At 35.9% G+C, this 27215-nt stretch overlaps 1 protein-coding gene across 6 annotated transcripts in view; it reads left to right on the top strand.

Moving 5' to 3' along the window:
- The window catches only part of DENND4C (DENN domain containing 4C), a 68329-nt gene that overhangs the window by 35859 nt on the left and 5255 nt on the right, over positions 1-27215 (top strand). For 3 of the 6 annotated variants that reach the window (XM_065661144.1, XM_065661145.1, XM_065661142.1), the window contains exons 11-32: positions 567-667; positions 2288-2506; positions 3519-3664; positions 4846-4881; positions 5097-5227; positions 6079-6211; positions 6661-6867; positions 7541-7669; positions 8424-8568; positions 8901-9047; positions 11281-11409; positions 12214-12354; positions 13714-14858; positions 16468-16648; positions 18852-18961; positions 19341-19516; positions 20509-20691; positions 21713-21902; positions 22823-23068; positions 24347-24464; positions 25416-25569; positions 26682-26746. In XM_065661144.1, the coding sequence (XP_065517216.1) occupies positions 567-667; positions 2288-2506; positions 3519-3664; positions 4846-4881; positions 5097-5227; positions 6079-6211; positions 6661-6867; positions 7541-7669; positions 8424-8568; positions 8901-9047; positions 11281-11409; positions 12214-12354; positions 13714-14858; positions 16468-16648; positions 18852-18961; positions 19341-19516; positions 20509-20691; positions 21713-21902; positions 22823-23068; positions 24347-24464; positions 25416-25569; positions 26682-26746 (4232 nt within the window). The remainder of the gene's footprint in view (positions 1-566; positions 668-2287; positions 2507-3518; positions 3665-4845; positions 4882-5096; positions 5228-6078; positions 6212-6660; positions 6868-7540; positions 7670-8423; positions 8569-8900; positions 9048-11280; positions 11410-12213; positions 12355-13713; positions 14859-16467; positions 16649-18851; positions 18962-19340; positions 19517-20508; positions 20692-21712; positions 21903-22822; positions 23069-24346; positions 24465-25415; positions 25570-26681; positions 26747-27215) is intronic. The other 3 variants (XM_065661143.1, XM_065661148.1, XM_065661147.1) reach the window with 3 other exon arrangements.

Here is a 27215-nt window from a genome sequence, read left to right as displayed (position 1 = left end):
TATTCTCAAACTGAACTGAATTCCCAATCTTCCTAGTCCCTGCTAGCTTGTGATTGAAGCTGGAACTGAATTGCCATAGACATGTTACAGTGTACCATATAACTATAAAGCTCCCAGACTGGTCTTCCAGCATTTTGCAGTAACAAGTTTGTGTTATATATGAAACTGCCTTTATTTGTATCAGTAGCAGTATAGCAGATTTATGGTAGTATAGACTTTGCATAGTAATCACTTCTTAGTGTGCTTAAATTTTATTAGCAAGATGGATAAAAGTTCTGAAAGGGAAATCAGCTAACTGAAACTTCAACTAAGAAGTCAAAATGAAGTCTTAATGCGGATCCTCCTTACAGGCTTGAAAGAACTGTACTCATAACTCAATTTGTGCTCTTCTATATCTGAGGAAATTGAATTCTAAGTAGTGTGATCCCTATTTTTTTATTTTATTTTTGACAAACAGGGAGAGTAACAGCATTTCTTTTCAATTTTTTTTTTTTTGGTGGAAGCTGTTCTTTTTTATGTGGTCTGTATTTTATATATCCTTTTTTTCCCCTATCGCTGTGTTTTAGATCAGATGATAAGAAGAGCACTACCTGGAAGCAGTTTCCTAAGAAGCCATGTAAAAGTCTGCTCAGCACCTTAAAGAAACTGCACCCACAGCTGGCAGCAGGTGAAATATATAAAATAAAACGGGAAGGGGTAAGAACAGAAGTTGCCTAAAGCAGGGAAAGTAAATATTCAGAAAAAAAACTTAAATTTTGTGATACACACCTACAAGTCTTAAATTATACTTTTCATATAAATGTAAGAAATTATTTCTATGTGATGTAAATTATTTTCTAAGACTTTTCTGTGACTTCTTAAAATTTCAGGGTTTGTTTTTTTTTTTTTTAGCTTTTAGTCGTAACTAAATTATATTTAAATATAATTCAAACGTAAAATGTAATGCATAATAAATATAATTTAAATATAAAACATTTAATTATGAATTAAATGATACAGTTTAAATGATATAATTAAAATTACATGATATTAACAGATATAATGTATAAATCATATAATATTGTAAATTAAATAAAACAGCTAAAACACCTTGGATCTAAAACTATTCACAATTCTGATAAAAAATAATAGACGAAATGGGGGTATGAGTAAAATAATGTAGAATATCTCAGCTACTGTGCAGATAACTGATGAATATCTCAGATAATTACTTTTCTACAAAAATAATTGAGTAGCTAAATTTTGACAAAGTATTTTATCAAAAGAAAAAGAAAAACTAACCCTCTTCTGCCTAATGACTTGGACACATGAGAGCAAAGTTGTATCTGAACAGTTTTCAGATATTTCTTCTTTGTAACTGTAGATAAGCTCTTTAAGGTAAGCTGATTCAGAGTTAGGTTGCATCGTTACAGAGAAAGAGACATTGGTATAGCCTCATAGATATACAAAATTTGTAAATTGCAGAAACAGAAAAGTGAATTGATTAAGAGGTAGGTGTACTTGCCTCAATTTTCCTTTTTTTTTTTTTTTTTTTTTTTTCCAGACAGCCTTCATATGCTAGAAAAGCTCAACTTTTCTTCTGGTTTTATCAGCAGGGTCTATCATGAAATCTGCCTAATACAGAATTGCTTTCTAATTTTAATTTAAGCAGAACCAGTGGTATTTTTTAGATAAATATTTTTTCTATTTTGGCAATATTATAATATTGCCAAATTTATAATAAGTTATAATATTTTCTAATATAGAAATTCTTACTTTATGGCAATTGATATTTTTGTTATGATAGAGTGGAAATAAAATTTTCAGCAGTACCTGCTACTGTTTTTTCAAGAGTGCAAGAGTAAACTCTGAATGTCATCTACTTGTTTCTTCCCTTTGGTGCACTCAAATGTTAGGATTTTGACTAGAAAAATAGTTTTGGGCCATTTTTTTCTGGGTGTGCAATCTTCAGAACTGGGAAAATGTGGTCCTTTGTATTTGTGTTGATACATTACTGAAAAGGTACATTCAGTTGTATATGTGGTATCATTACCTCAACTGAGATCCTGCTCATTGTTTTATGTCCTAGAGGGCTGGATGAATTAGAAAAACATAATCACCTCTTGAAGTAACCTGCATTTTATATAGGCCAGATCAATTGGAAAATAATCACAGATTTTCTAGTGTTTGTCACTTCTGAATATGGGCAAGTATGAAAAAGAAAAATTAGTCATCAGTATTATGTAAAAGTTACTTGCTTGAATGTATTGAGTTTTAATATAGGATTATATGTGTTGCTTATTGGTAGTTCACAGGAGAACTCAAGAAGGCTCTGCAGTGGAGATGACTCCTATTGAGGCAGATTTCTCCTGGCAGAAGAAAATGACAGAACTCGAGATGGAGATCCAGGAAGCTTTTCTCCGTTTTATGGCATCTATTTTAAAGGGTTACAGAACATTCCTCAAGCCAATCACACAGGCGCCTTCAAATAAAGCAACTGCTGCTGATTCCTTGTTTGACCATCAAGGTGAGGGTGAGGCAAACCAGCTGCTGGTAGCATTGGCCGTGTTAAAGTTTTAGGGTTGAGCAGGTGCTGAACTTTAAAAGCTCAAGGTTCACTTTGGTTGTACAGTTCTTAGCAAAATTTAAAATTGCAATTGTATAAACTTAAACTATTCAAATTTAGTTAGAACATGGATATACACACATAGAACTGCAATTTTGCATTATCTGAAGTATTAGAAAAACTGTTGTTCAGTAGCATGATGCACTCTTTGTGTGGTATATTCCATAAGGTCATTTGGAATATTTGAGTCATTTGGAATGTAAGAATTTCTCAATTTGTACAATGCAAAAATGCCAGAAGCCCTATAATGAAGAGCAAAATAATGCTCTTAATATAAATCGGAAGATAATGGAGAATGGGGTAGAGATCAGAAATATAACAAACAAAACAGTGGTCAGCAAAGTTCATCTTATTTTCCTTATCACCTTGACTTTTCAGATCTGTTTATGATTGAATGCTAGATAAAATGTCACAAGGGGTTTTTTATTTGTGGTGGTTGTGGTTTGTTTTTTTTTTTGTTTGCCTGTTTGTTTGGGGGTTTTGTCCCATTTTGTTTTTTAATTAATGGAAGAGAGATTTGAGAAGAAATTTTTAGTCAAAGATTTGGAAAGTTTTAAATGTTTTCAGGCCCACACTTCCTGGGATAACAATTTTAATTTTAGTATTGTTTTAACTGTTAGGTATTTCTGGTTTTATGCAAGGTAATCATCTCCTTTTTCTTGCACAAAAAGTGAACAAACGCAGCCGAATACATGGAGGTGACTGCTTGCCAAATATTGTCAACTATGGTAAAAATAATTACTTAAAAAAGCTGTTATTTTAATCTTCTACATGCAAGTAGTGATGAGTAATTGTTTTTATGGATCAATACTTTATGTATTATCACTTTAAATATTTAATGTTGACACTTTATGTGTTAATTTCTTATGGTACTCGTAATGGGCATTCCGTTGTGTGTTATTTTTATAACCAGGATTTTTAAAAAGCAGAGACCGTGCCTATACAAAATTCTACACACATCTCACCAAAACACAGATATTCAGCCGCTTTATTGAAGAGTGCAGTTTTGTGAGTGACAAGGATACTGGCTTGGCATTTTTTGATGACTGCATAGAAAAGGTGAAAACTGTGTTGCAACACTGTTAATATATACTTCAGTTCTTTTTGTGTTATTGTCCTGGTTTTTAGTTGTAAAGATAGATACCCTCTGTAGCAAGTGTTAAAGGGATTGTAATTCTTCATGGCTATTGCTGACTCATTCCTTCATCTTCTTGCATGATCATAATTTTCTTTGTTGATGCACAAAATTTCATTAAAGCCCTGTACCATGTCAAACTGTAAGATACTGTGAGAAATACCAGTAGCTGACACTTCAGCACAATGCCATCCATGTCCTTCCTTTAAAAGTTAATCACCCTTCCTCTAATGTGGAATTATCTACCAGTGGTCATCAGCCTTTGTTGCTCAATTTAAACATAAACCACAAAAACACACCTAGTGCTCCACTTACGGTTTAAACTGATTTACGTAGATAAGATCCCTTTTTGTTGTCTGTATTTTATATGAAAGATATGTAACCCATTCTTGGCTTTTTGAAACAAAGTCTCTTCAGCATCTTTCTGGTCTGGATGGGCTGCTGAGTTTATAGCTTCATCTGTAAAATGCCAAGTTCACAATATAAAAATTGGGAGCAAGAGAATTATATGTATTTTTTAAAGGTTTATGTATATGCATCTTTCTGGACAGAACCTTAATTTTCATACCAAGTTCTTACAGAATGAGTCTTTCATTTAGTATTGATTCCAATCAAATTAACACTTGTAAACAGACCATAAAATTAGGATTTTAAAAGTTTCTTTGCTTTATTTTTCTTTCTGCTGAGTATGGGGTATGGATATAGAGTTTGTATTTAGATTATACTATGTTTAATATTGTTAATAGTTTGATGTTATTGCAGACTGGTAATGTGTTGCATTCTGAAATTGTCATATTGAAAATAGCAGATTCTTAAGTTTAACTGAATGAAAGCACTTTCCTTTGATAGATTTAGGATTTTGTACTTAGTAGATAATGTCAACAGATTGAAAGCATGCTGATTGCTGTAATTGCTTACTTTCAGCAAAGGAAGTACTTGAAAAGAGATTGATTGCCTCTGCACTGATGTGAAAATTTATTGTTTCTTATTCAATATTTCAATAAGTGACACAACTTTAACAGAATTATTTAGGACCTTTTAAATTTTTTTATTATTTTGGTTTTTTAGTTGAGAAGAAAATAATTTTTTTCTTTCCTTTTCCCAGCTCTTTCCAGATAAAGGAACAGAAAAAGGAGAGAAGGTACTTTGTCCTTCAAAATGTTTAGGAATATCTGATTTAGAAATAAAAATGAAAAAGACATTTGAATAATCAGAATAAATATAATTTTATATATTACATATATAATCAAGTATAGTATATATTAAGTATATTTTCACATGTACTAACACAATATTAAAAAGGACATTTTATCCTAAAGTCAGACTTTGTACTTAGAGTTCCAATTCTGTTTTCAGGTTGATGCAGATTCTGTCGAAGATGCACGGTTGATTGAGCTTGATGAGTCACAAAAAAGTGAACACACAGTGTTCATAATGCCACCAGAACCTCCTGCTGATGATGGACAGGACCGAGTGCCAAAATACAGGTACAAGTTAAACAGCCACATATGGTAAAACTAGATTGTTTAACTAGATTGTTAAACAGCGCAGATGTTCCATCTTGGTGTGAGACTTGCCTTACTATAATAGCTCAGAAAAATCTTCAAGAAAGTGGGAACTACCCAGACTCTGGTAAGTTTCCAAAGCTGTGGAAGTCAGTGTTTTGTGTGTGGATTTTGATTTTTATTTTTCAGTAGCTTCTTGCTAACTTTACAGTAATACCTTTCCACTTGTCTTCACTGTCTTTCTTCCTGCCATTTATGTGTATTTTGTAGCAACTGCAGTGCACTTTGTTTCAGTTGGAATGGCAGAGTGGTGGGTCATGGGTCTGCCCGTACTGTTGGTCTCCAGCTGGTGAACCAAAAGACCAAAACACCCAGTCTGCTTTTCAGGCTTTCATTCAGTGTTTTTCAGCTCTGCGCAGGAAATTTGGAGCTTCAGACACCACGTATGATTTTTTTTCTTCTGTCTTTTTTGGAGGTCACAAAGGTCCTATTTCCAACTGTTACCCTGGTTCATCATCATCTGTGCTTCCCTGACCTTCGTGACATGAATGGCATTCTAGTTGTTGTTTCCACTGTCTATGGAGATTTAATGTCCAAGGCATCTTCTTGTAGTATCTTTGTGAATAAGGCTTAAAGGATCTTGCTATGTTCTTCTTCCCACTTCCCCTTTTTTTTCCCCCCTCTTTCCCCCTCATCCCCTACTTCTTTATTCTCATGTTTGTCAGTTCTTTGCGCACAAATTGTCTTTGTATGACTTTTGTGATATCACCAGGTATGTGAAAAGCTTTTATTTTCTGTTTTTTTTTTTTTTTTTTCTCTAATCATCTGTATAGCTATAAAAACTTCCCACGACTAGATTTGAAGCTCTTTGACAGGCCACAGGAGCTCAAGCTCTCCTTCAGCAGACACTCAGCTGGAAGCAGCATTTCAAACAGTCCAGCACTTATGGCAAAGAGGACAAAACAGGTCAGATGAGTCTTAAACATGGAAATATATAAAGGTTTTTGGTAAAATTGCCACTTCCTATTTATAAGTTAATATTATTAGAGGTTAGGTCTTTGTAACTATTGAGAATCAACACTTGCAAAAGAAAGAAACAGAGGGCAGTGAATAAAGAAATTAGCATTTGAGATTACACTTCATTATCAAAAGCACTTTTAAGTTTTAGTCTGTAGTAAAACCAAAAGCAAATTAAAATTAGTGCTCAAATGGTGAAGGGAAAAAATAAGAGGATCCTGATGCTAGTTTTTGCTTGCAGAGAGTCTTAATAACAGAGTGGTAAGAAGAGAGCTTCAGTTGAATGTTTGTCCATTACTACTAAATGTTTACCTTTAAGGAGCCAGTATCTGAGTAATGGCTTCTACATTCAGGATGTTACATCTTTTGTCTGCTTTTTTATTTTGTCACCCTTACAGGAGATAAAAACAGCCCATAAATTAGCCAAGAAGTATTACTTAAGTCCCCCACAATGGGCAAAGTGTCTCTTCAGTCATAGTTACAGCCTGTGGTTTATTTGTCTGCCAGCCTATGTCAGAGTTGCGCATCTCAAGGTCAAAGCACTGCAGCAGGCATACGATGTTCTAATTAAAATGAGGAAAACTGATGTGGAACCACTAGATGAGGCAAGTGTGAATGGAAAAACTGTTATCATAAAACATGGGATAGAAGACAAGGTGCAAATGTAATGCATTTTACCACCATCAGATTGAGCATACTTGCAGTTTGGCCTGTTTTAAAGACACCTTGAAATGATCTCTAAGAAGTCTGCTTAACTAGGGCAGCTGGAAATGCATTTCCTTTTTCATCATGAGTGTAGTGTCAGCTGGGTCAAGTATTTAAACTTAGTGTTGCTAATTTTCTCCCAGACTTCTTCAAGAAGGAAGTTCTTGAATATCCTGGTTTTTAAATGCACTTTGCATTAATGTTTTACAGCCTTACTGAATTGAAGGGATAATGGGTTTGTGTGCAGCATACCTTCTTTCAGTAGTATGCACAGGCACATAGCAGCAAGTTATCCTGCTTTTTGTGGGGGTGTTTCCTTCCCTCCTTTATTTCACAAACAGAAGAACCGAGTGGAAAAAAAAAATCAGTGTTCTCAACAAAGGGACTGCTGATGTTATTTCAGCTAGGGTGATTTCCTGTTTAACTCTTGCTCCCTCTTCTGGCTGAGTGTTGGGTAGCTGCCCTCACATGGCTTTCCCTTTTACATGTGTAGAAGTTGGAAATCAGAGAACAGCTTAAGCTGTTTCAAAATCTTTGTCATCAATCCATTTATGCATTTCTGTATCTTGTCAGGTCTGCTACAGAGTTGTTATGCAGCTCTGTGGACTGTGGGGTCAGCCTGTTCAGGCTGTGAGAGTCCTCTTTGAAATGAAAAATGCTGGAATACAGCCAAATGCAATCACCTATGGTTATTACAATAAGGTAAGAGAAGTCTTAGCAAGGGGTACTGTCCCATTGTCTCTCTTGCTGTTGTCTCTCCCCTTGTCCTGTAGCATGTCTTGAAGGTTGTTTCTCACAGGTCTTCACTTGGATTTGCTGATCCTGCTGGGCAAGCAGTCATTTTGGAAATGCTTATGGTTCACTGGATCTACCCTGTATGATTTTACACTGTTAAGTTTACATCCCTATACTGTTTGGCTAACCAAAAATTCTGTTGAAGCACACATTTGTCATGTTTCCACTTCCACATTTTAGAACCTGTCTAGTGCTTCCACGTCAAATCCATGTGTTCCTATGTATATCCTTTAAAGTAGCAGGATCCGTGCTGGATGAAGGCTGGAATTAGGCTAGCTGAAGTAGCCTCCCCCCTTTTTGCTTCCAAGTTCCTGATAGATCCTGATGAAACTTCTTAGTAGAATAAACTTTGTAAAGTCATGGCAAAAGAGATGGTCTTTTGTTGCTGCCAAAGTATATAAATAAGAACAAACCCCATCTTGTTTACTTGAAGAAATCTTAATCCATTATTTATTGTTACTCAGCTATTGTATCCAGAGCTGTGGGATAAAAGGAACAGTTTATAAAAGGGAACAAGTCATAAAAACACAAATACTTGTCTTTCTTCACATGGTTGACAGGAAATGTCTTTTTGAGTATGGAAAGAAAAGCTTCTCACTGTACTGTGTTTATTAGTGTAACTTTCTTACTAGTTTTGTTGTTGCTATGTCTTTTTCTGTAGGCAGTCTTAGAGTCATCTTGGCCTAGCAGTAACCGCAGTGGCATATTCCTGTGGACAAAGGTACGAAATGTAGTTCATGGCACAGCACAATTTAGGCAGTGCTTAAAGAAATCAACGCAGAGCCCACGAGTACCTTTGATATCAGGTAATAAATCAGTTAAATGAATTTATTTCTGCTGGACAGGAGCATGACATGCTTTCTGAGGGATTACAGCTAACTTTGTGACTTTTACAAGTGGAAAATCTTTCCTGCTGTGTATAGAAATTGATAATCGCCAACTTGATGCTTGAAAACCATCTTGGAATGTCTTTCACAAACTGAAGAATTAATTGTCTGAATTCTGTTGCTAGAATTTCATATTCTTGTTTTATACGTGCAAGCAAAAGTATTTACTGTTATCTGAAGAGGTTAGATCTGTTTAAAAAACTAAGAAGTTAAATCCTCTCTTACTAACCAGCTCTCGTTCATGTCTTTAGCTCTGCGAAGTGCCACGGGTGGAAGTGTTGGGGACATGGTGAGCCATGGTAGCGTGGATAGTTCTAATGATGCTAACAGTGGGGAGCATGCTGTCTTCGTCAGTGACTTAGTCAGGCTTGATTCCATTGATAATCACTCTAGCACAGGTACTAGATTCTGCTGGGTTTCAATACTAACAGACCTCCAAAAGGCTAAATTTTCTAGTTTCCTTTTGATTTCTCCACAATCACCACCTTCACCTTTGGGTCTGTAGAGGATGAAACATGGAGTTAAACTGTGTAAAGAAAAAGAAATACACCGCTGTTGAATATTACTCCTTTACCACAGATCATGCTGCTTTTTTAGTTCTTACTTTTTCTTTAGAGTGAACAATAGCAGAAATACTGTCCTATTAAAATAAATATCTTGCTGTGGTCTCATAAGCCTTGCTTTTTATGCTAATCTTCAGGAAAGGTATGAAGCGTCTGACAAATTAGCATATTTATTAACAGAAGTTGTAGTCTGTGTGAGTAAAACCTTTCCCTGCATTAAAGGAAAGGAGTGAAAGTTGCTGAGATGATTAGAAGCCAACTCTTTAAAATGGTGTTCCTTATGGTAATCTGGAAATTACCATATGGTAATCTTGAAGTGCCTAATTAGCATTCCTGAAGTTAGCATGTGATGTTTGGTTAGAGTAAACTCTGCTTTTAGAGGCCATATTCAAGCTTCTTAGTAGTAGCTGCTAAACTTGGAAATAAGGAAATAATCAGAACCTTGTCATACAGGCTACATGAGACACCCCGCAAATGGAAAGAAAGGGGATAAGCTGGGGAAGAACTCTGACTTAAACATAGTATGCACTCTTCTAGACAAACTGGAGTAAAAAGAGTGCACAGGAGATTAATCACTTGAGATGGCAAGAGAAAATTCCTAGTTCTTCGTATCTGCTTAAATACTGATTACATCCTACCTGTGCACAGTCTCAACTAAACTTTCTTTCTGTGTGTACTTCAAAACTTAAAGTACAAATGGTTCTTGCACACTTTTCATGTTTTTAATATCTTGAGCCCTTCTGTAAAGAAAACTTTGTCTGATTCCTGTGCTTCATCTGATATGCCTGCCTAGATTACTGAACTTCCCTTCTCTTTGCTCTTTGTTGCTCTGCTTTTCGCTCTTTGCTGTCTCTTGGGTGCCGCATTTGTCCTTGGCTATCACGGTGTGGGGTGCAGACTTGTATGGTGTGAAGCCTTGGATGCACGTGTGCATTATTTCTACCCTTGAATGTTACTTCTGCAGGTAATTCACCCATTTATTGATAGGGTGGTTTTAATTCTGTGCAAAGCAGACGTTATTGAAATAATGGTAGAGGGAAAATAAGGACGGAAGAATGTCAGGACCTACTTTTCTGTGTATAAGTTTTTTAATATAGTAGCCAAATGTAATTATTGGTGGCTGCACAAACTTCTAAATTTAAATAATCTTTACATTTGCGGTTTGTTGGTAAAATAAGCAGCAGCAATAGGTATTGTAGGTAAATCGTGTCTGTCACTCAAGTTTTATGGCGGTTCCTAATACCTTTCACACTGTCTAACTTACTTACACTTTGATCTTTTTCAATACTCTCATGTATTCTAGTAGGTACCCTAGGGCATATAAATAAGTCTGTTTAACATGTTGCTGTGGGATATGCCCCATATAGTATTTTTGTATTTTGCATATGCAGCAGCATTTAAGATAAAAATAACAAAGAAAAGGTAAAAATGTCTTTCTGTATTGTTTCCTGATTGTACAGGCTTTTTGGACTACTGTAAACTTTTGTTAAGAATGAGTTATAGCTGTCAAGTGTAACTGGTGTCATGGAGGAACAAACTTTTTAAAAAATGTTTAGATTTTTACTTTTTTTTTTTCTGACACATTTTATACTTTGCGCTACAGCACAAGGATACAGCACAGTTTATGGTACAGTTCTTTTCAGGGCTGTATTCATTATTAGAAGCTTACTTAATTACTGTTGTGCTTCTTGTAATTTCTTTTGTAGATGCACTTGAGAATTAACTTGCCCAGCAATGAAATATTTTATGCTCAAAGAAATGTGAAAGGAGATAAAGTACATTAAAAGTAGTTAGTCACTATAGTGTTCCTTAGGGAATAACTTGGTTTTAATATGGTAATTAGAAAAGTAAATTTATATTGTATTCCCTCATTGTCTCTGCTGTCACCATTACCAAGTAAATCTGTGCACAGATTACTTACTTTGGTGATCTTACTATGAACTTTTCTGGTGGAAAAAAAAAAAACAAACAACCAACCAGATTAATTTCAGTTTTAATATTTTTCTTACTGAAGAAAAAAAAAAGGAAATAAAACCAAATCTGAGGCATACATTTGTATTCCTTCAAGCAGGTGGTCAGTCAGACCAGGGCTATGGATCCAAGGATGAACTTCTAAGAGATGATGGGGATAGCCTTCATGCAACTGAAGCACAAGTAGAGAAAGATACTTCTTCTAAAGCTGAAGATCTAATTGGAGGTTAAGTATGCATGTTGACACTAATGAAGGCTTTTTGTGATAAATCTGCTTCATGCATTAGACTACTATGAATACCTAATGTCTTGAATTCATGATGTTGCCAAGGTCAGAACCTGAGTGTATGAAATCTGGTGGACTACTTCTGTGCCCTAGATAATAGCAGTAGAATACATAGAGGTAGAAAAGGCCTTTTGTTAGACTAATTGAATGTAGATGGAAAAATTGGACAAGTGCTGGGGTACACAGTGTTTTGTATTCCTTTCCTCTTATTTTTGTATTTGAAAACTTGACCGAATTTTCAGCTGTACCAGTTGACCTAATAAAAGACACTATTTTTTTCTTGCAGACTCTTCCCAGCTGTAGAAAATAATGTCCATCTCTTGTCTTCTGTCCTGGTTTTGCTCCTAGCTTTTCTGTATTGTTGTTCTCATTACTGAATCTTTTCCATATCTGTGTTACTAGGTCCTTAATGTTCGTTAGGGCTTCTAAAGCTGTTATTAGACAAAGAGCCTGCATGAAAATCTATGAACTGCTCTTCCTGCTCTACTTTAGTTAGTTGAAAAAGTACTGTGGGAAGAAATCGGCATGTTTTCTAACCTTGTGAACAGCTAAGCACTCTCTGCATAATACTGTCTAGTGTCATCTGTCTGGGTATTATGTCCAGGAAGTGTTCAGTGCCTTGTAGGACTGATCCTTTAGGTTGGAATTACATAGGGAACAGTGTTTTGAGTTTATGTTTTCTGTAACAGTGTCAATGAAATTATTTAGTTTAATTAACTTAAGTTCTCATTCTTTTTCTTGTAGAGGTTTTTAATGAGAAATTTGATGAAAAGCGACAGCTGAATATAGAAACTCACAGTCCAACAGACCCACCTGCTTGGGGTAGCAGTATTGTGAAAGTTCCATCTGGCATTTTTGATAGCAGTGGAAGGAAAAGCAGTGGTGGTGAGTCACTGGGTGAAACAGCTTACTAAAGCCCTGATCTTGTTGTACTATGTTTCGCAATCTTTTTCATGCCATTAAATGAAACAGAAACATCTATGTGAGGTGCAGATATCTTGCACGACAGTTGCTTTCTGCCATTGTCCTTTGCAGGTGACTTAAGAGGAACCTGTTGATTCTTAGATTGTAAATCACTGTTGAGTAGATCGAAATCAAGATTTTTCCCTGTCCTGCACTGAGAGTATTTCAGTAATGTACTAGAAAAACAAAATAAGTACTCTTCATTTTGTCACTTACACCTCAGTAACCTTCGACAAGCCTCTTTTTTTCCTGGCTTACATTGCCAGTGTGTAACTTGGGAACAGTGCATGCACAGCCATACAAAATTTATTTACCTATCTAGAGCTTTACAATGAAGAAGACTTATGGAAGACTTTGGCTTTTATATAAAAGCCAAATCTTGGGGCTCTTTTATTTTTTTCTGCCTTTGTGCCTGTTCTTGACTAAGGCAATGTAGTCCAGCTTCAGTATAGCTTAATAGCAAATAATTGAGACTCAGGTAAAAAGTTGTCCAGAACCTTTCTGGCAATTATGGGAGCTAATGACTAGTCAAGAAGCAGCATCCATGTGAGACTCACACATCCTCCAGTAGAGGGATGTGGTACATCAGGGTGCTTGACTTAGGGAGGTTTTTGTATAGCTAACACAGCTTTCTAGGCAATGAATATTCCCAATTCCCCAAGAAAATGGGAGTATTTATAAATGTAGTTTATATCTTCCGTGTGCTAAATTTAATGAGCTTTTTCTGAAAATGGTTGTGTCATAAATGAAGTAAGGCTTCTATGTTGTGCAGACACACACAATTTTTGGTTTTTTTTTTTTTTTTTTTTTTCTAGAACCAGGATGGAGTTTGATGTATAGAACTCTGAATATAGCTCTGGAAAAAAAACAACAAACCCAAACAAAAACCCACAACAAAACAAAACCAACCCCAAACAAACAAAGCCGAACAAAAATAGCCCCCTAAAAAGCCCAGAGCAGTCTTTACTTATAATTGTACTTTCCCTTGGTTAATGGATGTAGTACCTAGTCTGTGCCAAGGACTGGCACAGGGAAAGGAGGTAGAAGCCATTAAAGGCTTTGACTTCAAGGAGTCGAAACGTTGATGACTTTTGATCTCCAGGATGCCTTTGCAGCCAGTAAAATAACTTGTTAGTGCTGGTGTAACTTAGTAATGCATAACTTGAGATTGTGGAGCTCCAAGTCTTCTCCCCAGTAAGGAAATACAGAGATTTCACATGATTTCAGGAAATAAACATTTTCTGTGGCTATGGATCCATATTAATGCCTTTTCTCTTTTAGAAACTGGTTCTAGCCCACTGGTCATAACTCAGGATTCAGCTGAAGATACAGTCTTTGGTGATGTTTCTCCTAAGAAAACAAATGAAAAAAGACAGAAGAGGCAGAAACTGTTTTCAGAGAGAAGCTGCAGTTTCAGCAGTGAAAGCAGAGCAGGAATGCTCATGAAAAAAGGCAGCTTGGACTTGCATTCTAAAGAACTGGCAATAATGATGGGAGCAGATGCCAAGATCCTAACAGCAGCTTTATCTGGGGCCAAATCTTCACCCTCTCACATGAGTAAATCCCATAACTTTGAAAGTATCATTGACCAGGAGGTTTCTGGCGTAAGTGGCATGTGGAATTGTGCGACTGAGAGTGACTGGGAATTGGAGCATAGGTCTTCACCAGTGCTGGAAGAACCTGGGGAAGGGCATGAGCATCTTGAGAATGGAAGAGGTGAAAACTTGACCACAGTGGAAGCCCTAAACGTAGAGCAGTCAGTTGAGTCCAAAAACGAGAAACCAGAATCCAAAGATGCAAGTACTAAAAGGAATAGCTTATATGGAGTGCTTAAGCCTATTGAAAGGGAAGATGTTGAAGTAGGCTTGGACCCGTTATCTTTGCTGGCTACTGACAGCACAGAACCAAGGCATCTGGAACCTGAGGAAAAGTTGGTGTCACCAGTTGCAGCACGTAATTTGGCAGATGAAATAGAAAGTTATATGAATCTGAAGAACCCCTTGGGTAATAAGTTTCCCAGCATGGAACTGCACAAGCCGGACAGGGAAGCAGAAGCCTCTGATACACTTGGTCACTCCCAAGAAAGGAGATCAAGCCTGCCTTTGGATCCCATCCTGCCATTCCCAAAGTCTTATGAAAGTCAGAGAAGTCCTTCTGTCTCCAGATCCAAAACATTCACTGTACGACCAAAGCAACAAACTCATCTGCAAGTTCAAAAGGAGCGGTCTTCATCTTTGACAGGACTGGGTCGTTCTCCACATGGCTCGTTAGGATCTGTCGTAACAACTTTATCCAGTCTGAAGCTGGACAATATACTGTCTGGACCAAAAATGGATGTTCTGAAATCAGGCATGAAGCAGGCTGCCAATGTAGCCAGTAAGATGTGGGGAGTTGTAACTTCAGCATATAGTTACTCAGATGATGAGGCAAGTGTTTTCCAATATGAAAAATTTGGGTAGACAAAGCTAGAGTCGTAACTTCTGTGTCCGAAAGATTGCTTCATGAGATGGTGTTTTTTCAAGTATTGACTTTCATTAGCTAATACAAACAGCACTTACTGTGTAGTGGAGTTTTTCTCTGTCATTAAAAAACACTTTTCAGGCAAAATCTAATTAAATAGTCTTGATGCAGTAAACTTAAAATTTAACCTTTTTTTCTCAACATTCCCCCTTCCCTGTTTATTTATTTATCTGTTTAAAGAAACTGCACCAAGAAACCCTACAAAGAACAAAATTATGTCATCTTAAATGATACCATACTACCTGTCTTATTTTAAAAAATTAAGGAAAGGTTATGAAAAATCAAACCTAAGAAGTCAGGTTGGTGATTCAAAGTTGAAAGTAGAAAAAGACAGCCTGAGATCTAGTAAATTGACTCATTGGAAATTTTAGAAGTAAATGTTATGGTTCGTGTGTGATCACAATTGATTAACAATCTTTTTCAGAGTAAAGCAGTTCAGAGTATAATGACACAAATGAAAGATGAGATGGAGGAATGAATATTATAACTTCCTTCTTTAATATGTGTCTTTTTATTGTGGCTTCAAACTTGGGTTTGGCTTTTTTTTTTTCTTCTTATCCTGAAGGCCCCTGCTTGATCCATTTAACCACTTAATCGGATTTGGCTTTAAGGATCTTTTGTCTCTCCTCATGAGGCTGTTAAGATAGATTCTTGTTTCCTTTTTCAAATTCTCCCTCCATTCCCCAAACGTTATAAAACATGTGAAATAGAAAGGTAGTTCTCTGGGTTTTTTTCTATGTGAAGAAAATTTAACTTATGTTACTATTAGGGTCTTTTCTGTTAAATAAAATATATATTTCTTACTAGTATTTTTTTAACCTGATTTTGACAGTGACAGTGAAAACTCACTCATTACCTTTCTTTCCAATTCTATTTTCTGTGACTTAGGTTTTGCTGTGTGCCTTTCTATTATGCTTACCTGTTCTGTAGAATTTTGTTTAATGGCACATTGTAGTCTCTCTTCAACATGATTTGATTTCCTTCAAAAATCTTTTAATTATCTTATTTCTGCAAATTTTCATTTTTAATATCTTAATTTTCCTACTTCATTGCATCTTGTGGCTTAGTGACTGTGTTATTGCTGCATCATTTCAGCTGATACGTTTTATTCCTGTTTTCAATTTGGAAAATTCCACTTTCTGATTTTTTTTTCTGATAATTCCTTTCTTTCTGATAATTTCTTGATTTTGAGTGATGTTTGCCAAATCAAAATTTTTGCATCATTTTTTTTCTGTTTATCTTGTAATACAGACATTTATATTTCAGTTGCTTTGTCACTCAGTTTGATCTTCAGCTAAGTATTTTTGTTAATGAAGCCCTTCATTTTTCCAATATCCTTGTGGTTTGTGCAATATCTCTTCTTTTTGGGGTTGCATAGATTTATCTTAAATCTATTAATTTTTTTTACATGGAGTTTTCATCTTAATCTGTTACTTTAATTCTTTATTTATTAGGATAAAAATGGAAGTCAAATAATTGATCTGGAATACTATTTTTCTTCTTTTTGTATTAAAGGAAGAAAACAATCGACCAGACTTTAACTTCCCTGCTGGTTTTGAAGATGATATTTTGGGAGATAATCTGACATCAAGAACTGGCGTCCCAGGGCTCATTACAAATGAGCTTGCACAAAGCACTACTAGTCTTGGCAGTAGCAGTAGCAGTGGAGATGCAGGAAGACAGCATTACAGTGCAGGTACGATTCGGGTTTTTTGTTTGGGTTTTTGTTTGTTTGTTTGTTTTTCCCCTCATAACTTGTTTATAATGTAACAAACAGGGAAAACTGGTATGTGTGAATGATTCATAGCAATGGAAGCTATGGTAATTTGAAATTATTTACAACCCTGAAGTACAAGCAAATTTGTACTTCCATTCTAAACTTCTGTCTTGCTATAGCAAATAGGTAATGCTTCTCTTCATTGAATGTTTAAAAAGTTGATAAAAACCACAGTGATTTAACTGTAAAAATGCTTCTGTACGTGTGACAGAAAGATTGCTAGCTAGTTATAGCCAGGAACATGTGCTCAGTCATGGAAAGTCAAATATCCTGAAAGTTCTTGAAATACTAATATAGAAAAGCAGAGCAGTGTCCAAGAACTGCAAAACTGCTAATAGTTGCATAACTAACAGAAGCAGATCTTTCAGTGGGGGGAGGTGGAAATAAAAAATAAACAAAACCAACTCCACAGCCCCGAGGGCCAAAAAACCCAAAGCAACACACACACAAAATTCTTAAGTTTTACTGTGGAATGGGAGGTAATGGATGCATACTTGATTTGAAGTTGTGAAGGTAAATAGATTACTATATATGCCTATTGCTAAGTTGCCCTTCCCTACCTCCCCAAAGTTCTAAAATTGCATGAAGTCTAATAATTTCCAGTTCAGATTTGGTTCTTAATTTTGAGAAAAAGATGTGTGCTGAACCGTTTCTAGGTTTGGTTTACCTTTCTTTGAGATACTTCAATGATGTGAATATCATAAACCCATGTGCATCAAGAGAGGAAGAACTATTTTGTGGAGTGGAGATAAGCTGGCCTTACCTAGCAGAATCCTGACATAACCATCCTGATAACCATCTTCTAGTTTCAGTTAGTTAGGAGGGTTATAAGAACTAGCTATGAAGAGTGGCAGCTGTCAACAGAATTTGTAAAATTTGTTTGCAAACATGAACTTTAGCTGAAGAAGCAGAGGAGCCTTCTTTAGAGGAGTCTGGTAGTGATTTTTTTTTTTTTTTTTTTTTAATAGGAAAGTTTGGGATTGTCAGAGGAAGTAATGATGGTAGTTTTGCTTTCTAAAACTGATTCCAACCATTTCCTTCTGCTAAATACATTCCAACTCCTTTTTCCCTCCTGGGCAAAGCTTATAACCCTAAAACCCAGCCTTACCAAAGAAAGATTATTAGTTTTACTGCGATGTTAGCCAGAGATACCTTAAGCACATGTCGTGGTTCAAACCGAGCCACACAGCTCATCCACTCACTCCCCCCCCTTTTTTTTAACTCCCTTTTTCTTTTCTCCCCGCCCCTCACCTTCCCTGCTCCCGGAGGGATGGGGAGGAGAATCGAGAGAATGTAACTCCCATGTGTTGAGATAAGAACAGCCCAGTAACTAAGGTATAACACAAATCACTGCTGCTACCACCAATGATAATATTGATAAGAGAAAATAACAAGAGAAGAGAATACGATACCACCGCTGAACGAGTTTGACCCCCCTGCAGAGAGCCCGTGCCCTTCCAGGTAACTCCCAGTTACCTCCCTGGGCATGACCTGCTGTGGTATGGAATACCTCTTTGGCTAGCTTGAGTCAGGTGCCCTGTCTCTGCTTCCTCCCGGCCTCCCCTCGTCCCTGGCAGAGCATGAGACTCACAAAGTCCTTAGGCAGGGTAAACATTACTTAGCAACAATTAAAAACATTGGTGTTATCAACTCTGTTCCCAGGCCGAAAGTCAAAACACAGAGCTGCACCAGAAAAACTGCTACTCCTAAACACAGGACAGCACAGTAATGGCATATTTAGTATCATGTGTCTTCCCTGGTGCAGTTCTTTTCTTTGTTATTTACATATGGATGTATCATTCAAGAAATGTTGAACAACTTTTAAAAGGAAATGTATTGAGCAATCTTACTGCTATTTGCCATTCTCCATTCTTTCTTTGTTCTTTCCTTTTACCAGTTTGTGATATATTGTGTTAGACAAAAATAACTTCTAAATGTTAAACACAAAAATGATATTTATTGATACTGTAATTATAATATCAGTGAAGTTACAGAGCTACACATATCTTTGAAGATCTTCTGGTACAATTTTCTGTCTTGGTCGAACAGAAATTATTTCCTTTGGGAATAGGTGAATTACTTTTTCCTTGACTACAAGACCCAAATGGCTCTTTCTGTGCAGGTGAAGTTTCATTGCCAAGAAGCATGAAAGTACAAGATTCTGAGAAGTCAGAGCAAAGCTCTTCACATAATACTAGCCTATCCAGCATTTTTCAGAACTATGCAATGGAGGTAAGATTAATAAACTTATCCAGTTTGTTTTCTTTTTGTAGAAGCAGACACTCATTTACTTATACAATTCAAGGCAATTCATATACACTGGAGGCTTCATAGGAGTAAACATTTGCAAATGCTAAATTTGTACCATTTCAGGGTAATGTTTCTTCCAGGTCTGAAAATAACAAACAAAAATAAATTACTAGTATTTCCATTTCATAGGTAAAACTTATGCCAACAAGATACTGAAGTGTGGTCAGTAAGTAGTGAAAAACTCATGTCTCCCAGCTGGCTTTCTGATACCTGTTAAACTCCTGTGGACACTAAGCCTATAAAGCCAATTATTAAAAAAACCTGAAACAAGTCTGATAATATTAATTCTTTGCTGTTTTAGGTATTGATGTCTAGCTGCTCTCAATGTAGAGCTTGTGGTGCTTTGGTTTATGATGAAGAAATTATGGCTGGATGGACAGCTGATGATTCAAACTTGAATACTACCTGTCCTTTCTGTAAAAGTATCTTCTTACCTTTACTTAATATTGAATTTAAAGACCTACGTGGCTCTGCAAGGTTAGTGGGTTTTACGCATACTCCTTTTTCTGCCTTTGCACTTCTACAAGGTTATATTTTTTTCCAAAAGGATCTTAGTTATCTTTTCCAGTATTTTTGTCTAGAGGGTTGCAAGAATGTCTGCCTGTTTGATGGTAATGATTGTACTGAAGGAAGTTGTAAGGCATGTACAGTATTGCATTTCATTGTAAAATAGCCAAAAAGCAAAGAACCAGTTGCCTTTTACCACTTTTTCTTTTTGTATCTTCTTTCTAAGCATAACCACATAGAAGGTATAAGTCTGGTTTTGTTTAGCTTGTAAAATAAAGCTAATGAATCGTGAACTTTAAAAGCATATAAAGTAGTTTTTAAATCTGTCAGCAAAGAATTGCACCCGAATTAAATTTACTAGCAGCTTTTAGTTACAGATGCTGCAGCTTATTGTTTCTCCAGTAGTTCTCCAGTTTAAGCTTCTCTGCTTACTATTTTTACCTTTTTTAATTGCACTGTGAAGGCTGGAACTTACTTTAAGGTAATTTAAAATGGATTCTCACTGTAGTGGTTATTGTTGTGAAACAGCTTTCATTAGTGTTCTCTAATGCTGAAACTGATCATCTGTAGAGTGTGTACTTAAAAATACTTAGGAAAGCATGACATTCCTGCTGTCTTGTACCTATAATGGTGTATAGTTTCCTCGTCAGTAATGTCACTTTACAGTAACAGCAATTTTCAGTGATGTCTCAGCTATTGATATATTGTTGATGGGGAACCATGATAAATGAAGGTCACTAATGACTTATAGCATAGGATGTAAGTCCTTTTGCAGATCAAATCTCTGTGTTTGTTTAGTTTACTCTGCCTATATAAGTTACAGTGGTCAAGCTTTTAGTGTTGTTTCCTTATTTTTATTACTTTTTGAAAGTAAAGGTTAAGATTCATAACTCTTTTAATGACTTCATTCTTAAGTCTTATTCTTTATATTTCTCTCCCCTCCTATTCCTGTTGTAACTTAGCTTTTTCCTGAAGCAAAGTACTTCGGGAGATAGTTTACAGAGTGGTACTCTTCCATTAACCACTGACCCCCTGGAGCAGAAGCTGTTGTCCAGTCCAGCTGTTGCTGACTTGATCAGTTTTTCAGATCACCCACAGTCCAGCCACACCATTGCTGAAGAAACTAGCTCTGCAGCTGAGCAGAGGTAGGTAAAACAAGGGTTTAGTTCTGTCAGAAATGTATCAACACTTCCAGTATTTCTCCTCTGCTTTAAAGTGAAGATTGACTTATGTACCAAGTATGGTAAAGCACAAGTTACAAAGTAACTTGATGATCATCTGTTTTCTCTTATTCTTCTTGCATGCTTTTATCAATTTGAAGTAACTGGTTCCAGTAAATGAGTGAGTATTAGAGATACAACTCTAGAAATAAATCTTCAGGTTTATCTGCTAATAATTAATAGGTAAAATAGGTATTGTTAGAACACACCTTTTAGAGACATAAATATAAGCATTACTTCTCCTTTCCTTGTGTTTAGAATTTAATAAGAAGGACAGTGTATTATGGGGAAAAATAAGTCCATTTGCTGAGACACTATTTTGAGAGAAAAGTCTTGGACCCTTGACACTTGTACAGAGCATACATTCTATTACAAATAATACTGGTGTAAAACTGAAACTCGGAAAATAATACTACTACTTTTGAAACAATATGAGGGAGGAAGCATTAAGAAAGTTTCATGTTGGAAGAAGAGGGACTGAAATAGGGCTGCTATGAATTGTGACCTTTTTGCTGGAATTTATTTACATTATGTTGCAATAGGTACTAACTCATGACAGTTGCTCTGCTTATGACATTTAGAGAAAGTAAACATAAAGGGAATGAGGAAGTAAAAATGAACATAATCAGAACAAAATCATCTTTGTGTGTTGACAAAACTTCATTGCTGTTTTTCTAAGCAAGGTAAAGCTGTACCAGAGCAATGGTACTTATACAAAACTGTGATGCTTTCAGATTCATCTCTTAGGTTCTACTTAGCTGCTTTTCTGGAAGGATTGTTATACTGTTCTGTATACTGTGGAGCTAACTGGTCAAATATGATTCCTTATTAATAGAGAAACTTGGCTTGTGATACTTACTTGGCAGCCTTTCTCCTCTTCTTTCCTGTTGCCATAGGAATGATGAATAGTTTAATGTTAGCATATTCTCTTTTAAAATCCAAACAGTGATGTGGCAGAAGAACAGAGTAAAGATCCCAGAACCCTGAAGACATCTTCCAATAATCCACCAAAAAGGGGTGTGTCCTTGACTCGGAGCCACAGTGTTGGAGGTCCACTGCAAAATATTGATCTTTCCCAGAGACCATCTCATGGAATTTCAACAGTTAGTCTTCCAAACAGTCTGCAGGAAGTTGTGGTAAGTCTAGAAGCTGCACATTCAGTTGACAGCAAAAAACTGAATGCAATGAACTTAAAATACATAATGTTCTGTTCCTATCGTTCCTGTCTATTTGGGGAATGGAAATGGCCAGGCATATTTTCACATTCTTATGATTAAAAAAAAATAAATAAATAAAAATCTTGGTTCAGTTAATCTAAAATTGGGGGGTTTTAATACATTGTACAAATGGTGTTACTTGATTGAACTGTTCTCTCTAGCAGAATGAAGCCAGTCTTTGTCTTTCTAAGACTGGAAGTTTGTTTTAAAAATAACCCAACTTCTACAGCAGACTGAACACAATTGTACAAACAGTACACTGTTGCAAGAGTGAAAGTTCGTTCCTTTTCCAAGCATTTGCTTACACTCTTCCTATATGTTCTATTAGGCTTACCTCTTGAGTGGATAAGGTAAAAGGCAGTATTGAGACTGTTACATTATTATTGCATATGAAATGAAGTGTTTCTTCTCTTTCTGGTGTTTTTTACTGGCAGGAAGCTGTCTTTAACACATGAATACATGATTCAGTTCCACAGCTGATGTAATTATATTTCTACAATCTATGTTGCCACCAGCTTATACAGCTTGAAACTGCACAATCAGAAAGTAGCTATAACAAATTAGCATTTTCTCTTTTTCATGTAACAGTGAGAGCTTAGGTGATCTTTAAAGTTAATAAACACCTCAATCATCACAACTATTGATGCTATTAAAGTTATTCTGTGTTCAGTACTTCCAGATGTTTCTTCCAAATACAAAAACAAACTCTGCAATGGGGGATTTCCAGGGCAAGTAATCCTGAGGAGTATTTCTGGAAGAAAATCCTTTGATTCTGTAAAACCCCACAGTTTCCTTTTGTGTGCGTTTTTTTTTTTTTTTTTTTTTTTTTTTTTTTTTAGGATCCTTTAGTAAAAAGACCTAATCCTCTCCCTGTATCTGTGCCTTACTTGAGCCCTTTGGTACTGCATAAGGAGCTTGAATCACTGTTGGAAAATGAGGGAGAGCAAGTAATTCATACATCCAAATTCATCAATCAACACCCCATAATTTTCTGGAACCTAGTTTGGTATTTCCGACGGTTGGATCTGCCTAGCAACTTACCTGGACTCATTTTAACATCTGAACACTGTAATGATGGAGTGCAGGTAAGTGGCTTCTTCCTATTAGAGCTGCAGATATTAGAAGTAAGCTACATTTGAGAGTTTGGTTCAAAAAAAGTAGGTAAGTAATACCTGAGTAGCTTTGATCTAGTTTCCTGGGGTTTTATAATATAAGCAGAAAGGTTTGTTTTCCACCAGGAATCTTGAAGTAAGGTGGGTGGAAACAGCATTCAAATTCTAGTCAAGTCGTTCTCTTCAGGCTGATGCATGGAAGGAAACAAGATGTATCTATTGAGAACTCACAAATAGCAATGCATTGAAATTCACATAGTGTGGGTTGCGTACTTCAGTATATAAACCTTTTAAGTTATGAGTCAATATTTTTTGTTCTTTTCCACTAGTAGGTTTTGCTATTCAAAGTCCACTGATTTTTAGTACTCTGTGTACAAAAGAACATAGAACGGGTGCTATCTTTTGAGTATTTTGCTTTTTTCATTTTAAGGGAAACCTATATGATTTGTGTATGTAATTAGTGAATTTAACATGCATGCAAAAAAGTAGTATTTTCCTATCTACTTGTATGCACTGTAATTTTAAAATTTTCTCCCTCAATTTTCAGAAAAACCCCAGAACCCTGGAATCAAGAACAATTTTCCAGGAAATGTAGTTGAAGACCAATACTAGTGAAATCTAAAGCAATACTGGCTAAATACAATGCATTAGCAGGGTAAAGCAGAACATTGAGCTTAATATCTGTAACTGATTCTTTGAATTGACACAGTAGTGGTAAATTTTTCTTGCCCGCTAAGTCTTACTGTATTAGAGATTCTAAAGGCACTTAATTTTATAAAATAATTATGGATCTAATGTTCTGTGTACCATATATTTTAATGGCAGTAAATGACTCATACAAATTCTTCCTGCATGTTGGAAAGATCAACACAAGGACATGCATACCAAGTCTTAATCAGGTTAGAAAATACTACAGTGTGGCATGGTAAGTAGTACAAATTAAGTAACATGTTTAGTGCACAAAAAACATTTTTTGTGATACATGCTCATTCAGATTTTCCTCAGATATAGAAGATTTTTCTGTAGAAAACTAAATGGTCTTTGTACATTAGGCTAAACCAGAAAAGGCAATGAAATGTTGCAGTACTTGTGATTTTGCTCTGATTGACTGAATTTGTCTCTAGAAGACATCAACTGTTCCTGTTTGATGGATTCAAGATGAAGTAAACCTTCATGAAAGAGCAATTTTTTAAATAATGAGAGGATACTGATGTTTAAAAAACTTTTTTCCCTTTCTTCATGTTTTTTTAGCTTCCTCTGACGTCTCTTGCTCAAGATAGCAAGCTAGTATGCATCCATCTTCTGTGGGACAATATCAACCTCCACCAAGAGCCGGGGGAGCCCCTGTATATATCTTGGAGAAATCTCAGTAAGTAAAACAAACGTTACAGTCAGCAGAGGGAGGAGAAGCTATGGAAAAAACCCTTTGTTTTGTACTGTCTGAAGTGTACACAGCCCATCAAGTTGGAAATCTTTCTTAGTGTGTAAGGCATCCGCAATCCCTGAGGTACTTAACATAGTGTCAGATTATGAAAAATATCTTACTAATCTGTGTAAAAAGGTATGTTATCTATTCTTTATATGTCATATGGCTATAAATAGGGTAGGAAGATTTGCTGTAGTTGTGGTGCTAAGTAATCTTCACCTGATTTGAATGTTTAACTGCATTATATAGTTATATCTATGCAGGCATGAAAAAGACAAATTATCTTGTGTTTCTTTAACTGAATGAAAGGTAACAAGTCCCATTAATATGTACATTTGGCAGCCTACGTGACTGTCAGAAAGTAAGATCAAAAAAGGCCTTTGTCTACCATATCTTGGTTTGAAAGGAAGAAAAACCAGGCAGACTGCTTATGAGAACTTGGGATTTCATTACTTCTGATCAGCAAAAAAAACGTTGACACAGACTTCTCAGTCTGTGCTCTTTGATGAGAAAAGTTTCTTTGATAAGAAATGTTATGGTGTTCTGTTCTGCTTCTTTTCCATTGTGTAAAAATAACCTTTGTGAACTTAGTTTTTGAAACTGAAGTAGAGCAATAAATCTGAGCTAGCAGCCAGCCTCTGATGCTGGATACTCTTCAGTCTCTTGTATCTCTCTGTCACGTTGAAAGCACTTGCAAATGAGTAGTTGATGCATCCATTAACTTTTGTAGTAGAATAAAGACCATAAGCAGACAAAGCATTTCCATTGTAACAGATTTCTGTAGACTGGGTAGAGGTGCTGAATATTTATCTCACTTTCTGAAATACCTTCTTGTTAAAGTGAAAAAATATAAAATCTTTAATGTTTAATAGTCTATATGGTTGCATTTCCCAGATTCTTCTGAAAAGAGACTCTCCACACTGGCAGAAGATCAGCAGGCAACAAACACTTTGCTGGAGAACATTAAACTAAGTATTCAACACAACAATGTTGTTAAACCAATCAACCTGCTTCTACAGAAAGTTAAGCCAGATGTGAAACGACAGAGGTAAAGGGGTAATCTCTTCTTATTTTCTCCCCACTCAAAGTTAAGTAAGATCAGACCATACACACTTAATAATGAGAATTCTGTAAGGATGTCTCGCAATATTCAGTTTTATTCTGTGTTCACCAAACACTGTGTATATTTGTTTATGACCATAATTACAAACAGATGCATTCTGTGGCTAGATGCATAATTCATCCAAATCAAATAAATAAATAAATTCCTTGATCAAAATGGACATTTTATGAATTAATAAGAAAAGCGCAGATACTGACTATGCTGATTTTTTTGGTCCTGCTCCAGATCTAGAAAATTGATAAATGTAAGTGTGCAGTACCCTGTTGCAGTGTCTGGAATATTCTCCAAACTACCTGGTTATAACTATTGGAATTCTACCAGCCTGGAGCACTGGCTTAGAAAGTGTATACAGCATGACCCACAAATAAAGGGAGACATGTAAATAATGCTTCTACTGTACATTTTGCCATCTGCACTGCAATTCAGAGAGGGCTTTGTTAAAAAGCAAGCCTCTGAATTAAATTACAGGAAATATAAGATGTATGCGAAGTTTATCATGCTAAGTCATCTTTCCTTCTGTGGTCTGTAGTTACTAAAAAAAAAAAAGTAGTAATCGCCTACAGAAGAATCTTCATGTGTTCCATGAGGAAAAAAGTTAATATACCATTGTTTAGTGATAATTCAGTTCTCAGATAGATCATGGCATTCTAAAACAAAAAAAAGCAAAATATGGGTGATCTGAAATAATTCTGCTTCCTGTACTTCACCCTCAGGCAGGAATAAGTTAAATAAGTGATGCTTAATTCTATATTTCTCGTTTTTCTGGAATTTTATGGCACATTTGACAGAGGGATTTTTCGTAGAAAACATAGCTGCTGGAATATGGCAATACTTTATCTTCATGTGTTAAGAAAAAATACTCAGGCACAAGAAAATGTTAAGCTAACAGTCATATAGATCAGTCACTTTCTTCACAAGAAATAGTAACAGAACAGTTGCAGAAACTATATAATAAAAGGTTAGCATCTTCAACATTGACTTTGTAAACTTATGATAGTTGGTGCGTTCATTGACTTGCCCTTCAAAATATTTCCTAGGAGTTTTTACAGAGAAATTCTTTTCCTCTCTCTGGTGTCTCTTGGAAGAGAGAACATTGACATTGGTAAGTTAGAAAAATACTGTGAAATGCATGTGTCTGTTTCTAAAATACATGAATACTTCATGTTAAAACAAGTGTATATATTCATCCATGAGTTTCTAAGTAGCTTTTCAATTGCTGTATTTTAGTGCCAAGTACTGTGCTGTTACTCTTCAAGAAGGTGTTGCTTTTATAGAAAAGTAATTCAGATGGGGCATTAATTTTATCTTTGAAACTAGTAATCAGCTGTTTTAAACAAAAATTGTTAGCTTGAAGCTTTAATTTCTTATGTCTGAAAACGTGTTCTCAGTTTTGTCCATCTTTCTCCGACCTACGTGTTAGACGTATGTCATCTAGCCACCTGACTGCTCACCCCTTACTGATCTCCTCTACCCTTTTATTTGGTACTATGCAGGCAAAGGGACTTCCTTATGGGATATGACAGGGGAAAATACCCTGGGAACAGGCAAACTGAACTGAATAGAAGTAATGG

This window comes from Lathamus discolor, chromosome Z (assembly GCF_037157495.1).
Source record: "Lathamus discolor isolate bLatDis1 chromosome Z, bLatDis1.hap1, whole genome shotgun sequence".
Classification (NCBI taxonomy): domain Eukaryota; kingdom Metazoa; phylum Chordata; class Aves; order Psittaciformes; family Psittacidae; genus Lathamus; species Lathamus discolor.
The sequence above is the reverse complement of the archived record's forward strand: the minus strand, read 5'-3'. Positions and strand labels throughout refer to the sequence as shown.